Raw genomic sequence first — 15,757 nt, forward strand, 5'->3', positions numbered from 1 at the left:
ACAGAATTTTTTACAAACTCTGACCCCTCCCCGCAGTGTTTCCTGGCTTTTACCTGCTCTAATGGCCTGGATATTTCATGCCAAATGCTCAAATACAATCACACAAATATGCATTAGGAGAGGGTGGGGGACTCATAACATTGCCTTCAGTAGTACCAAGAGCAAAATTAAGCGCAGAAGAAAGCGAGCTGACAGTTACTATTTCTGTTACGCCTCCTTCTGAAACCACATCCGAGAATCCTCCCAAAGCCATCCTGCAGAGAAAACTGATCAGTTTTCATTAAATCGCTCTCCTAGGTTTCTGTGGGTTGAAAACTGCTCTCTGATGCTTAGTTTCCCTCATCATCCAAAGGTGAATTTTAACGGCACTCATTGCTTCTGTAGCCTCTCTGTGTTGGGGTGGGGTAGTCAGCACAGCTAATGGGCAAGGTATACAGGAAAGAAAACTGATGGCTTGAACATAACATAAAAGCTCCTCAGTATGGAAACTCAAAATCTGTTTTGTTCTACAGAATCACTAGGTTTCGTGGCTTATACGATATCTCAGTGGAGATACTATTTGCTTCCCAGCATCTTCCTCATAACCACAAATCATACCCCCAAAATAAAAAATATCCCTTCAAAACCACTTCCTATCAGCAGAGCATACCTTATATTATAAAACTTGCAAGTAGACCAGTGTTGTACCATGAAGCCTATACAGTTTTTTTTTTTCTTTTTTTTTTTCCCCCAGTGTAAAAATATACAATGCTACTGCTCATTTGTTGCAGTGTAAAGGTCCAACCGGTACTTGCCTGCCGAAGGCTCTACTGCTATTGCCCTTTCATACCTCTCCAACCCAGACCACTGTGTTACCCCTTCTTATACCTGAAACCTCACAGCGTAACGTATTTTGCCTCCCATTTATAACAAACAGTGACTCTTTAGCTGGTGTAATGAGATACTGTCCAAATAACCCACTGTCTTTCATAATTCTGTTGTAGTTGCTCCAGGGCCAGTCTTTGGATGTGATAGGGTCCTTTAAATTCTTCAGTACATTCATTTTCCCCGTTGACAGCTCTACAAAAAGCACATCTGTTTGCAAATGTGAAGTAGCATATATATAGTACTGATTGCCTTCAGTGAAAGAGGGTTGAAATGTCAGATCAGATACGCGTATGTTTGTTTGTAAGTCATAAATCAACTTGATTTCTCCTCGGACAGATAGAGCCTGGACTTTCATCCTGCCACTGTCTTCATCCGCACTGACCAAATACCGTCCGTCCGGTGAGATATAAGGTGTGCCCGACACGTCGCTGTTGGGGCCGATGACGGCATCGGTAACACTGTCAATAATGAGCTGCGGCGACGCAGCCACCGACCTATTCCTCCTACACTGGACAAAGAAGTAACCGCCCAGGTGGGTATAAGCCATGGTCTGCGGTACGCAACTATAGTTTTTGAAGTTGATAGTCTTGATGTGGGTCACAGTTTCCAGGTCAATTTTGTGAACTGCTGATTTCGATTTGTTAAAGATGAAGCCAAACCTGAAATAGAAAACATGACACTGAAGTCATCTCTGGAGACACAGTGCTATGCTTGAGAAAAGACAAAAGTCAGCAGAACTGGGAAACTCTATCCTGTTGGTTTTGGAAGCATGTGCAATAACGCTGTCTCTTTTTTGTAAGAAAACTCTCTTCTTTTAGGGCTTCTAAAATGTGCTAAAAGGAGGTATATATTTCAGTTAAAATTAGCAACCTGATCCTGGAAGCTTGAATATGGGCTTAGGTATTCGAGTAACATTGTCAAGAGCTGAAGCCTTTTATTGAGAAGGCCAATTTACAATAGGAACGATATCAAGACTTGGGTGTTTTGTAGGCTAGTGTTGACCAGTTTTGTATTTAATCTGTATCGGGTCTAGAGAGATGTAATTCAATACATACTCAAGACTTCTTCAATCTCAGAATAGAAAACTGTTCAAAATAAAGCGTATCCCTGCCAGGTTGGAGCCAGAGAGCAACTTCGAGCTATATGTATAACCACTGAGTGAAGACCGTGTCCAACCCCATCTCCTACATTATAACATCAGAGGGTAGCTGTGATGCGTGTTTGCTACCCGTGGTGCCTGGGGACCACTGCAGGAGCCGGCAAGGCTGAGGTGTGGAACAGAATTTGCTAAGCACCATCCCACCAGCCCAGGGAAGGTGTAAAACATTTCTCGAGGAACGTAACCAGCCAGGGTGCACTGAAGAAAAGGGGTCTTTGTTTTCTGTCTCAAGAGAGGGCAGACAACAGTGAGCAGAGAATAAACGCTCTGTAAAAGATATATGCTGCAGCACATCTGACCTTTGCTGAAGACAAGAAAAGGTCAAGAATAGCCAAGAAAGGTTTCTGCTTAATTTGAGAGGGAGCCCATAGAAACAGCCTGTTTGTGTTCCCCTGGATTCACAGGTCACTGATACTGACTTACAAAAACTCATTTTACATCAAGTATCTTTTCATCCATTCAATGCAGACCGAAGGAAATGAAGTGAGTGCTTAGTTTTGTATCTCCTCCTCAAAAGGTGTAAAATTGCTTTGTGAAATGTGGAGGACACGTGCTTGCGTGCAGATAATACATATTTTGCTTAAAACACTGCGTTTATTTCTTTATTCTTAATCCATCAGTCAATGAGACACTCAGCAATGATTTCACTTCTAAAGAATGAGCCAATGTAGTGTATGATCCCATGAAAATCACTGGGCTAAGCCTTTCATTTTCCCATTACACTCACATCCATTAGAGACTTCAGAAGACATCTGCAGTGGAGATTCGTAGTGCACTGTGTGGGGGGAAATTGGATATGACACTTGTATTTCTCCTGGATGAATGCATTTTAAGTACACTTTAAAAAATGCTTTCCCTTACAGCATTTTTTCCCAAGACTTCCTTAATACTTGGCCAAATGCCCGAAGAAGTTAAAAAATGGTTCTTATCATAAACTCTAATTTAAAAAAGTGGGTCAGAATGTGTTTTATGTGCATACATCTGCAGAAGAGGTGCAGCGCTTGCATGAAATCTGTGATCTGAAATCTCAAAAAAACGCCTCACACTTAGAGTTTTTAATAGACAACAATCTACCCTGGGAACTAATAAAAATGGATACATTCCTAGATATCCATCTGAAATAACAGGCAGCTGAAATACATATGCAGGAACATTTGCATACAAATATTTTTTGGGTTGTGGAAGAGATTGCTTAAATATTCACCTTCCTGGGAAATGCTGGTATTGCCATTTATTGTTTCTGAGTGGAGAATTTAGAACATGATCTCAGTATGTCTCATTAGACTGTAAGCAATTATTTTTCTGTGCTGAGGGTGAGAGAGAACGGACAAAGATCTGGCCCTGAACAAATGAAATAGGAAATTAGGCACAGCGTTCTCTGCTTTGCACATGGAAAACTATAAAGAATTATCTACATTTGATATTTCTTACGGATGATCATCTGTATACAGCCGATGAATCACACTGAAGCAAAAAGACAATAAAACAAACAAAAAAATGTGTAATTGTTCCACCTTCCTGTCTTTGAACCCAGACCATACCTTCTCATCTCAGGCTTTAACATTCAGCAGTGTCATCTACCTCCTGGCACTACTATTAGTCATAACGATATTCTGAAAGCAAACTGGAAAAATGAGGTAGGGAAAAATTAAGAATGACAGCCATGAAGTATGTCTCATTATTTTGTGTTTCAGGAAGTAAAGTTATTTATTTTGGATCAGATTCAACACATAACCATTTAAGTGTGACCCCCCTGTCCTCAGTGTTCACTGCAGGGAACCCAAGATTAATGTAAGGAGTTGCATTATGATTTTTTGAGTGTTTAACTTAGTTAAACTATACTGGGGGCAGAAGACATGGTAAGAACAGTATAAATTGCTGTACAGTTATCATCAATGTTGATAATGTTAATGGGAGGCTTCCTGTTCCTGCTGGGAAGCAGCCAGTATTACTCCAAGTTATTAGTATGTTAGTTACACAATCTCATTAACCACTACATCACATTAACATTCAAAACTGACGGTTCATAGAGGTGGTTTTTTTAATATGCAGCGCATAACATTTTCCTGCTCAAACCGCATACCTCACATGGAGATCCAATATTTGAACAAGTAAATAGTTGGAAACACGTGGAAGAGCCACGCTTTATCCTTCAAGCAGAATAAAGTTTTACCACTTCAGGCAATAAATCTTTGACATAGGTTTCTGCCCAGATCCCTAAAGCGGTTTTGAGGAGGGAAGCCAGCTTTCTGGCCATGAAATTCCCGGCACAAGCAAGCCAGGGCAGCGTGGCCCCTGCTTTGCTGCACGGAGGCATCGCTGACCAAGAGGAGGTTAGGACACCTCTGCGTGGTCCAAGGGAAGTCCGGTTTTTTTCCTGCTGTTTCACTGATTCGCTGAATAACTACAGGTAATTTGCTCAACGATTTCTCTATTTCACATGGGAAAATGGGGATAAGAGTAGCTAGCTTGATCACAAATTCATTCATTAACATTCATCAAGTGCTCTGAGATTATGAGAAGGATGCCCGCTAGAAGAGAGCAGTATGGTCATTGTTGCTATTCACTAAGATCATTTCTTACCTCACGTGATTAATAATAAGATTTGTAGGTGGTATAAAAAAATCATCCACTCCTTCAAACGGTGTGCGGATAACACGCTGAACCTCCCCTGCACTTGCCTCTGGTATTACCTACAATAAATACACACAAGGTTGAGTACAGGACAAGCAGCAAGCAAGGCAGAAAGGTAAATACAGATTACACAGTTATACATGGTACCAAGTAGCTTTTCCCAGGGATGGAGTAGACTCAAATTGATTAATGACTTCAAAATATTGTTTGGTGTAGCTGTCTTGAAAAAGGTGTGCTAATAAATAGTATTTGAGGCTTGACATTTGTAAGGTAAGTACACAACTCCGCTTTCATAAGATGTTTATGTCTTGAGGAAGAGCAGTCATGCGGGAGCTGAAGTAGTATGACAACACTAAGACTGTAATAATTTATTCCCCGCTGTCTAAAATAAACATTTATTTCATGGTCATATTTATTAATCTCACTTAAATGCACAGTGATAATTTACCAGCTTGAAGGATCAAACACTAACACACAGCAGTTAATTATCACTTTGAAGGAGAAGAACTGTTCACCCATCCACTGCACCATACAAAATTCAGGGAAGAGGAGAGAAAGGCCCTTTGGCTGTCCCCCCCTCGTGCTGTCCTCCAGCACAGTGCACACCCCTGCGCTCATGCTAACTCAGCTCCTCCACCGCCCCGGAAAAGGAGAGGGAGAAGTTTTCAATAATTAAAACGTTAAATACTCAAATTGTTTGCTCAGTTCAAGATGACTTCAGTCCATTCATTAGGAACTTCTGCTGCTCTAACGTGCAACAGTAGTTGCTTTGAATTTCTAGCTACATAATTCATTAAGGCAACGCTAAAACCCTACAAGGTTTAGTTCAGACAGCTGTTCCGGTCGTGCCAGTTAGATTTCTTCCAATTAGATTGCTCAAGAAAGATGCCCCCTCCTGCACAGTGCTTCCATGAGGCCAGGCATTTGCTTCCCACAAGCCAGTAATGGCTAAACAACAGCATCCCATTAGTTGGCTGCACGGGCTGGTTGATAAATCCCTGACTTCCAAAGAACGAGTGGAAATTTAGATTAACCTCTGCAGTAGCATCTTTGTTAAAAAAGGATATTTTATTGCATACCTGCAACTAACCACTGCAGGTTTTAAGAACGAACTTTGCCAAATTAGTCACTGCCCACCTTTTGGGAAAGGTCGGAAAAAAAGAAAAGATCTGCCGATGCTGATGCTAATCTCATTCTCTACATGTGTAACTGCACTTCATAAAGATAACAGAAAGGACTACCTGAGAGCTGGAGCCTTATAACAAGTTTCCAACTGAGCAGATGGTATGTTCTTCTTAATAATCACATGCTTGTGCCATCTCTCCTTTAATTACAGAAACCTCTCACAGCTGGATGGAAGAAATTAAGTCAGAAAGGGTAAAGAGAGCCCATTTTGTCTCCTTATACCCTGTACAGGAAATTGCTCATCCCCAGGTGAGACAAGCTGGTGGCATTGCCTCAGAAACCTTCATTTATTTGCCCACATTCAGTTTCTGGCGTCTTTTCCTGAAAATGCCCGTGTTGAGTTGCTGGTCCGTTCTTTATTGTTGAAAATGGGCAGGCTCCAGCCGTTATCTTGGACGGAGCATGTGGCTGGTGGGGATGGCTCACCCCACCTTCACGGGCCAGCACCTCCAGCAAAGCCTTGGGCCAACCCCATGACTAACGTAGACTCCAGATTTGTAAGTTTTTAGGTCAGAAAGCACAGGCACCCTTCTCCTCTGCCTGTTGGGGAGTGCTTTAATGTAGACTTAGAAGCAAACATTTCTGGTAGAAGGAGTATTCACATGACACCTATGTTTCCAGAAAGGTTGGGCAGCAGGTGCCAGAAGATAACAACTAGAGAACGGTATGTCTGGATGGATTAAATCAGCTTGGGTGTCAACTCTGTCATATGACCCACACCCCCAGCAAAATGCCCGCTTAGATGCCTACACTTAGTGTTTCTGTACCGTCAATAGAAGAGTGAATCCTCCAGGGCAATCCAGAAATGGAATTTAATTTAGCTGTCCAAATCTCTGTGCATTACTGTGCCCCAATATCACTGTGGGTCTGACAGTGCTGAGCATGAAGATGCTCCAGGGACCTTGCTGGCACCCCTCCAGTGCAGACACTGACACCCAACAGCAGAATTTGTCCCCGTGAAAAGGGGGGGATGAAAAAAAAAAAAAAAAAGGTTTTACTTTTGCTGTTCATGTTTTTTTCATGCCCTAGAGAGCTGCTTTTTGCATTTTACTGTGAGAGGAACAATTCTACCACATTGTGCTCCATCATCATCCAAAAGGAGGCTGAAGGCTCGTGAGAGACAAGTGACAAAATGATTTTAAAGAAAATAAATAGCAATTTAGTGCACTGGCAGAAAACCTGGACTTCTCCTATGTGGAAGATAAGAAGAGGTAAATGCCTTTACCAAACTGGAGAATAGGGTGGTTTTGCTCAATGCATAACGAGGGTGATAGGCTAGTAATCCTGAAAGAGGTATGAGTCTTGAGGCACCGTACAATGCATTCACCTTTTAATGTTTCTTTTTACAGGCAATGCCCCCAAACTCTGCAGACAGAAAAGATTGCAGGTCACCATAACGTCTGAGAAGGGTGCGCTGCAGCTCTGCAGTGAACACACACTTAGTCCCTGCCTTAGGCTTATCCTTGAATGTGTTGCTCAGCCTGACTTACACCTCCGATGAAACGCTACCGATAGCCTAGAGAGTAAGCGATTTCTATGCAGAAAGTGCGTTCTTTGTGGCTTCTTGGTACCCACCGCTTTTAGACCTCAATCGAGTTAAAAAGAAGCCGCACTCACGCCGGCTGCACAAATGACTCGGAGCATCGCAGGCTCGTACCGCTCGCAGTCAGCTGCCAGCCCTTGCTGTATGACTTTATGGCACTTGGCTCTGTCATCAGCCTTAAAATCAAAACAGACCTTGGCAACAAAGCAGTCCTGCTGCCAGCCTACGGCACAGTCATTGCTCAAAAACAAATTAAACAGCAGGAAAAATATGTGAGGATGGACGGAGGAGGGATGAATAAAACACACTAGATATGTAAATGAAAGAGCAGCTTTACACCCAGACCATTAAATACTGTTAATTACCTGCAACCACCCGGCCACCAGCTTGCTACCGATGATGCCAAGCCAAGGAAGGGCGAAGGCTCAGGCTCATCGGGACTTACCTGCAGCGTTGGTGAGGACTTCCGCATGTCACCCCAGCTAAGCACCCAGACTTGGTCGTGGGACTTGTCATAATGTAATTTGGTTGGCAATGGGTCAACATCCAAGGACTTAAAAAAACCAGAGATAGGTATTTACATAGTGACCCAAAAGCACGTGATGAATATTACGTTAGTTTACTGCAGACATTCCCATGCACCACTGTTGCACTCATTTGTGCAGCTTTGCCTTCTAATCAGTTGGGGGATCAGGAGCGGCACCAGCAGTAGAAAAACCTGGCTGCTCGGTGCCATTTTTCGGCTAGACATCACTCCATCTTATGCTGTTACTTATAGCCAGTAGATCAGGGGCCAATTTCTACTTGAATTATACCCACACCAGTTCATTCTTCCCAACCTGCTTATAACGGAGGTCAGGCAGCGGCTCAGTAAGCGTAAGCCAGAAATTCATCCTAGCATTATTTTACCACACTAACTGCAAGCCTGGCTGCAGATGCAGCCTCGAGACTATGATATCCAACCCATAAAGGATTTTTTTTCCTGCCAGTGAGGTTACAGAACAGCAAACGACACAGTGGGACCCCATGGGTGAAAGCAACACAGACCCAACTTTTTCGTCATGTCAGCAGATCCACTGCGCAAAGATCTACTTTTTTTTGTCCCATATCAAGTCTTTTGCCATCAGTGAATAAAGAGTTCCCCTTGTAAGTACCTGTATGGCTTTCTGAGTCTGGATATCAATTATCATTACTCTGTTCTGCTTAGGCTGGGTCACATAAATGTACTTGTCTCTGACATTGACTGCCGAAGCCCAGAGGCAGGACTGAATGCCTTCACCTTCCACTCTAGGACAGATCTCTTCCTGAGGGGAAAAAAAAAAAAAAGAAGAGCAGAAAGGGTTTAATTTCTACAAGTTCAGGGGCTGGAGTAGCAAGAAGCTTAGCCTTGAAAACCATAGGAAAAAATTCCCCAGGGATTCTATTAAGATGGTAATTTTCTCCTTTCTTTCCTGGAAAACATGAAATAATTATTTTATCAGGTACCACACTGCAGCCTGGCTCTACCCGGTGACATTAAACGGCTGGACCTCCTGCAGACTGACACTGAATTTAAATAACCACACAGTCTATGGATCTATCTTTTGAAGTACACCGTGGTTCATCAAGACTTGCAGTGCTGTCAGCATTTATAAGCAATAGAAATATCACTCTGTGCTTTGAAAAAACAGGGATTTACATTAATTGAATCACAGCTTTACATTTTTCATAAAGTCTTCATTTTCGGTTCAGGGGAGTGTGCTCCAAGACGCTTGTGCTCAGGGAAACAGTAACAAAAACAAGTAGGGTCCTACAGCCTATTGCTCCAACACAGAAGCTTCCCCTGTTCAAAAGGAACCAAATCCTGCCGCTTTGGACCAAATCCTGTTCACAGCTGCCTGCTGCCATATTTTGTCTCTGATCTTCCACTCAGTCCTGTGCAAAACTGTATTAGCTTTAGTGGGAGCTCACTGGTACCCTAAGTTTGAAGAATCACATGTGATCTCACCAACGAGCCTCTGCACTTTGGCTACTCTTCATCGCTCTTCCTTCTGTTGAGTTGCTTTGTTTGAAAGAGCATTTTTGTGGCACCAGGCTGCGGTGTGGAAAGGAGGGTGAAACTAAATGAACACATACATATTCCAGTGAGCACAACTGCTGGTTTTAAATCTTGTCAGTAAAACAGCTGGGTCACTTTAAATAACAGCACAACCTCCCTAAGGGGACAGTGATTAGAGCAGCAGATCTTGTTCATGGAAAGAGGAGGTACAAGGAAAAACAGGGACAACACAGGGTCTCTATCAGAGAGATGGTTATGGATAAAAAGATTTCACCTCTAAGCAGCCCAGCTCTGTCAGCTGGGTACCGCGGTGGAGACCACGTGTGAGGGTTGAAGATACAAGACTCAACAGCTTGGCTGCATTTTCCTTTCTAGCCCTCCAGCCAGGCTGGGGACCTACACCACTGCAAGCTAAAAGATGCTACAGAAGCCCAGCCTTGGGCTTCCAGCAGCCGTTCACGCAGCCAAGCACCTGACAGCCTCCAAACTGCCCTCCTCATCCTTGGCTGTGCACCGGGGCTTGGGATCTCACAACGCAGCATCCACCCAAACCAACGAGAGCAGGGAAAGGTCACCGGCCTTTCCACTACGCTGCTCAGCTGCAGCTGCTCTATCTGCTTCTAGGCCCTCTAATAGCGCATGAAGAAACCTTTGTTGTAGAAACCCTCCTGAAGCTGCAGGCTGCTGTCACTGTCTTATGTGGCAAACACTCAAGATACTAACAGGGGAAAGGGAGGAAAAAAAAAGTCAATCTTCCCTGTACCAAGGCAAAAGGCCCTATGATAGCTGTAGGAAACCCTTAGAGGTCTCTCTGAAAGGCAGCCAAGTAATGACGTTAAAAATCCCTTTTATGCCCACCACTGTGCTGACATTATTTCCTTAAGTGCCCTCTCTCCTTTGTTCTTTTCAAGCTGTTTCTCCAGAACCACCTCTTCAATATTTACAGCTCTTTGGAAAAGAAACACAAGATTTCTGTCTTTGAGTAGCAACAGCTCAAGTGTGGCTTAATAATATTAAGCCCATGCTAAGGACCAATCTTGGGGTGAGCATCAGTCTGGGTTTCTACCAAGGTATATTAAAATCCAGTGGAAAAAAACCCAGTATCAACCACAAATTTATTGAGATTTAAAAAATACTGAGAACAGACTCACAAGATCTTGACCCATGGCAGCAGAGCCTGACCCAGCCTGCGGGGCTCATGATAGTGATTCTCCCCCTTTACTCCTCCCAAAATGGAAAGCAAGGCTGAGTCCTTTTCTACAGAAGGGAGCCACATTCTCAGCTTCCCCTGTACATCGAGCCTTTAAAAAAAAAACCTAAATAAAGGAGTGACTAACAAAGCATTTCTAGATGTATTTCAGCACCTGTATTTTATGACATTTGATAGTTTCACGAGCATATATATGATGTGTGTTACCGCACAAGAATACAGTTGCTGAAAACATTGGCCTCACAGGGCCTCCAGGCACATGTTACCCCACTTGCCATGTTGAGCTCCACTGTGTACAAGCCAGTGCTTGATGTTCGCTAACACTCGGACAAATTTTCCTTGTGATTTCCTAAAGCAAGGGTTAGGTAAACTCAGCGCTGGCAGAAAATGCCAGAGAGCAAACAAGGATGGCGCGGGTCCCCGGTTCAGCAGCAGAAGATGCAGAGGACCACCACGGTCCAACCATCCTCTGTGCATCCTTATCCACCTCCTTGCTGTGGTTTAAGCTGTTAAACTATTTCTGAAGAGCTGAAAGTAGCCCGCTCCTTTGCCTATGGAGCCATCAGCACCAGTGAGTGATGTGTGCATCTCTCTGCTATTGACTTTTGTACTTTCCCTAAAACCCAGTTACAACTTTGGGGCATTGATATGTGAACAGGTCAAACAGGACAAGTGAAAATCTGTGCCTACATTTTGACACGGTAACCGTATTCAAATTCTCTGCAGCATGTCAGTAATCCTCCATGTCAGTCTTATAACATATGTGGTTCCCTTAATTTTCAAGAGGAGAAGATGGGATACGTCAGGGATGCCACATGAAGCCCGCCAAGCCCCAGCATCACTGTGTCAAATGGGTCCTTCAGCAATAACAACCTTTGAAGAGATTAAGGAAAAGTTTCCCAGCCGTCAGCTGTAGCTGCCAGGTTTAGGACTTACATAACTTGTGAAAATCCTCTCTTCGGGCCTGATGTGTCTCCGGATTTCACATTCGTTTGGCTGAAGGACTGTGATCCCATCATCAGAAAAGACATAGAACATATTCCCAACACTCAGGCCTTGAAGGGGGATAAAGCAAAAGAAGTAGGATTTTTTTTTTTTTTGGTATGTATCCATAGTTGTTAGGACTTTTTTTAAGAACTCTCCCTCCTCCCCCAACACACAAAATCTGCCTTACATAAAAGTTGGTCATTTGGATGCAGTTGGTGCATTCACAAAATCAAATTTCATGTCACAACGAGGGCTTCAAGGAGTGAAGAGGTACAGACACATTCAAAAATGCATTGCCTTGGTGGCGGCGGCTGTACACAAATAACTATGTTCAGGTCTTGTGCATACGTACCAAAGCAGGATTTGATTAAAAGAAGCTCCTGTATTGCATTGTTAACTCCCTCAGATGATGTCTTTGTTTGTTCTATTATTTCATTAAAAATAACTTGCTAATAATTTGAGAACTGAGAGAGAAGCTTCAGTTAAAATTAATCTGAAGGTTGTCCTGTTGCAGGTAACTTGACTTCTTGTCAAGTGATGCAAAATGGAACTGCTTAACATCTGTTCCATGAATGAAAATACATATTTTTCTCTTAAACTACCTGGATGAACTAACTATAGCCACCAAAACAAATACATTTTTGAAATCTTGCAAAGTGTAATTCACAAATGTGGAGTAGTTCAGCATCGCAATAGCACTCATTTATCCAACTGGGGCATTCCAGGAGATTTGGAAAACTGGCTGCCTGTCATTGCTTTGCTGTTAGGAGATGATATTTTACCATTTCTGTCATGCAGAAATGCCTTTAAAACACTGATAATTGCATACAGTTGCAGTAACGAGCATCTTTAAGAAATGTTCAGGATCTTTTCAAACACTCTAGTTGAAAGATCCAAGCGCCATTTCATCTTTTTCATCCCACCACCAAGAAGTGTTTGCAATGACCACTGTCACCCCCAGTAATGTCGATAGTGTACTTATCTGCCAAGAATATGGTGATGTGATAATTTGTAATTTCTAATTAATTACGTTTTACCCATGGAGAAATAAGGTCCTGGTTCTACAGATCTGAACAACGTTCAGCATTACAATTCCCTCGGCTGGTCCTGTGGTGGCAGCTCTGAACGCTGCTCACGTCTACAGAGTTTCTCACATCTTTTAAGGGTTTGCAGGATTGAGGTCTAAATCATCGCAGGAAAACTTGACAGTAAAAACGTGTATAATTTGGATAAATGCATTTTTGGAAAATTTTGTAAAACATGTAAGGCTAGGAGGGGTTTTTTGGTGCTAAAAAACCCGCTTTTTGCGCCAAATAAGTGGCTTCAGAGTACGTCTCAGCATGCGGTGTTTGCTGTACTGACAATGTTCAAGTTGAGTCTCTCTAAACCATACCACAGAAATACCCCAGTTAGGGCATCAGGCAGGTACAGGAGCCGTGATCCTTAAATGTGATGCCACAGTGAGGGATCATGCACGTAGGAAAAAAGCTACCAAACTTCCATCAAGGACTAAGTTATTTTATGGACTAAGGGCTAGTTTTTTCCGAGTATATTGTTAAAACATTTCATTCGGGCGCTTTGGACCAAAATCCGCGCTCACAGCATGCACGCAACTCCCACCTGCGTCAGTGGGATTTGAGTGAATACATCAGAGGGCAGAATTTGACCCTGGCTGGAATGAGTGCACATATTTTCATGAGTAAAGGATTTTAATCCTAAGAAGTGGAAACAGGCAGGCAACAAATTATGACCATTGTGAAGATGCTTATTGTTATTTCCATGCACGATAGTAGCGTGATTTTGTCTGATGATCCTATTACAATGATTAGTCACAAAAATACTTTGATAATAATTTTACCCCAGTAGGTTTAGAGTTAGTGACTTGGCAAGTCCCACCACTTATTTTACAGTAAAATGAGTGCAAGATTTTCTGCTGACTGGTTAAAATACGATATAAATTACTAATAACATTCAGGTACTCTCTTTTTAAAAAAGTTTACCAATTTAAATTAAAATACTTTTTCAGAGAGTAATCTTCACACTGATGTTTAGACAAAGCAGGTTTTTTACTAGACAAACTAGGTGTTTTATTGTGACTTACGAAGTATTTGCCAAGTCTTGATTGGGGTACATCTCAAAACAATCTCACGGACATTGGTAAAACAGACTCCGCTCTTGATTATACTGCTGCAACTCCTTGGTCTGGGGCATTATTTCAGTACAGAGGTGGGCAGCGGAGAATTTGGCTCAGTTGTGTTATTTATACTAGCGAGGCAGGTACTAGATTGGGAACTGGGGGACTAATGAGGAGAGTTTTTCTTTTTTCCCCTTTTTAACTGAAGGCATTTCACGTTGGATGACACAACTAGTTCAAAAACTAAAGGCTTTTTAAAGGCAACATACCTCATCTGTATAACAAAACCCCTACTATAACAAAAACCCAATTAAGAATGGGGAGGGTCTCCTAAACATAACAGTTCTTATTTGAACCATTCCAGATGAAGTTCACTCTCACATCTTTATTTTTGAAAAACTTCAGGAGGCCACCTGACAATAAAAAGAGTTTTCTTTATTTGAGGAATACAGTCTCCATCTGAGTGTACGTTTGTATTTCCCTCCTTTGAGATCAAAGGGCAAATTTGTCACCGTGGAATACTCTGCTCTGATACTTGAATAATTTTCCTCAATTTAATCTAAATGCTTGGAAGTATTTTAGAACTTAAATGTGGTAACAAAAAGGCTTTCAGCTTTTTAAATGCATACATTAATATAACTGATGATTGCCTGCTGGCACCATAAGCTCCTTTTATCCAGGTATAAAGAAGGCAACACTCGCTACAGAAATGAACACTGGCATGGAAACAAATCTCTACCTTACATTTGGGCTACTGGTAGTTTTCTCTGTACAAAATTCAGAAGTAGTTTGTACATTGAGTAAATATTGCACATGCTTCCAGGTCCATGTTTAACTATGGTCATGCTGTGCGCCCTCATTTCTTGAGGTTTTACTTGCGCATGGTCTGGGAAAGGTTTTGAGAACAGGCTGATAGACTGGCTTTTAAAATGACCAGCTCCTTGTGTTCAAACTTTGACTTGCAGCGAAAGCTTGTTCTATACAATATTCTGCCTAGGCATTTTCCCAATAACTTTAGTTACTACAGACCTTGTGGGCATGAGGATGTGATCATTTTAAAGGAGCTCAAGTCTACCAATCCATTTGTTAATATTGCTACTTACACTTAAGTTTTCATTTTAATGGAATTGAAAGAACAGATTAAAATGCAAAACCAAAAATACCATTCCTCTCTTCCAGCTTCCTCTGTGCCAAGGTTTCACACGCTAAAGTATGTTCGATGGATTCTTTGTCTAGAATGCATGTGCCAATCAAATAGTATAGAACAACACAGGCAGGGGAATAAACCTGCTCTAAAGATACTGAATTGTTTAGGAACATCAATAGTAAATCTGCTTTTACTGCCCATGTTTTCCCTGTACATTGCTCATACTTTTGTTTAAAATGTGCAAGGCTGATAAGCAGTAAGTCCATACTGTTTAGCAGAATTGTAGACGACTTTCTGCAACCAACTTCTTAGTTGTTCTTTAAATATTACTATACTTCTACATCTGGTAAGGTTATCCAACTACTTTTTTTAAAAAGGAGCGTAAGGGATGCAGCACATAAACAGCCTCGTAGCATCATGCAGATGATGCTGGACTGATTAGATGCGCTAGAGATTTCACTTCCAAGCAGAAGGGAAATAGCAATTCTTAGTGCCCATAACGCCATTTACAGGAACGTCAGCAGTAAAGAGGCACTCTTCATTGCCGTGCACCAGGCACTTGCAGGTGGCGTGCTCAGAAATAAGTGCTGGAGAGCTGTCTGAGGTGGCCGTGCCACATCTCATGACCTCCAGTCAGCTGCATCTGCTGCATGTATGTGTCTGCAGCCAACAGTGGGACAGCAGGTATGCATCGGGTGCTTGCATACCTGGCCGAGGTAGCGCCAGTGACTAAGGGCTGGCACTCTCCTTCTGCCCCTAAAATCCTTTGGGCCAAGCCACAGCAAACCAGAAAGCTCCAAGCCAAGGGCATGAAGCACAACTGCCGTTTTGGGTACCTGGAGGCACTACTTAA

The 15,757-nt window shown here is 42.4% G+C and overlaps 1 protein-coding gene across 2 annotated transcripts in view; it reads right to left on the reverse strand.

Annotated features, from left to right (window-relative positions):
• Nucleotides 1–823: 823 nt before the first annotated feature.
• The window catches only part of FSTL4 (follistatin like 4), a 239,901-nt gene continuing 224,967 nt past the window's right edge, over nucleotides 824–15,757 (reverse strand). For both annotated transcript variants that reach the window (XM_075715510.1, XM_075715509.1), the window contains 5 exons: nucleotides 11,573–11,691; nucleotides 8,543–8,692; nucleotides 7,834–7,941; nucleotides 4,610–4,719; nucleotides 824–1,526 (listed from right to left, as the gene is read on the reverse strand). In XM_075715510.1, the coding sequence (XP_075571625.1) occupies nucleotides 824–1,526; nucleotides 4,610–4,719; nucleotides 7,834–7,941; nucleotides 8,543–8,692; nucleotides 11,573–11,691 (1,190 nt within the window). The remainder of the gene's footprint in view (nucleotides 1,527–4,609; nucleotides 4,720–7,833; nucleotides 7,942–8,542; nucleotides 8,693–11,572; nucleotides 11,692–15,757) is intronic.

The sequence above is a fragment of the Pelecanus crispus genome, chromosome 8 (genome assembly GCF_030463565.1).
Source record: "Pelecanus crispus isolate bPelCri1 chromosome 8, bPelCri1.pri, whole genome shotgun sequence".
NCBI classification, from domain to species: Eukaryota; Metazoa; Chordata; class Aves; order Pelecaniformes; family Pelecanidae; genus Pelecanus; species Pelecanus crispus.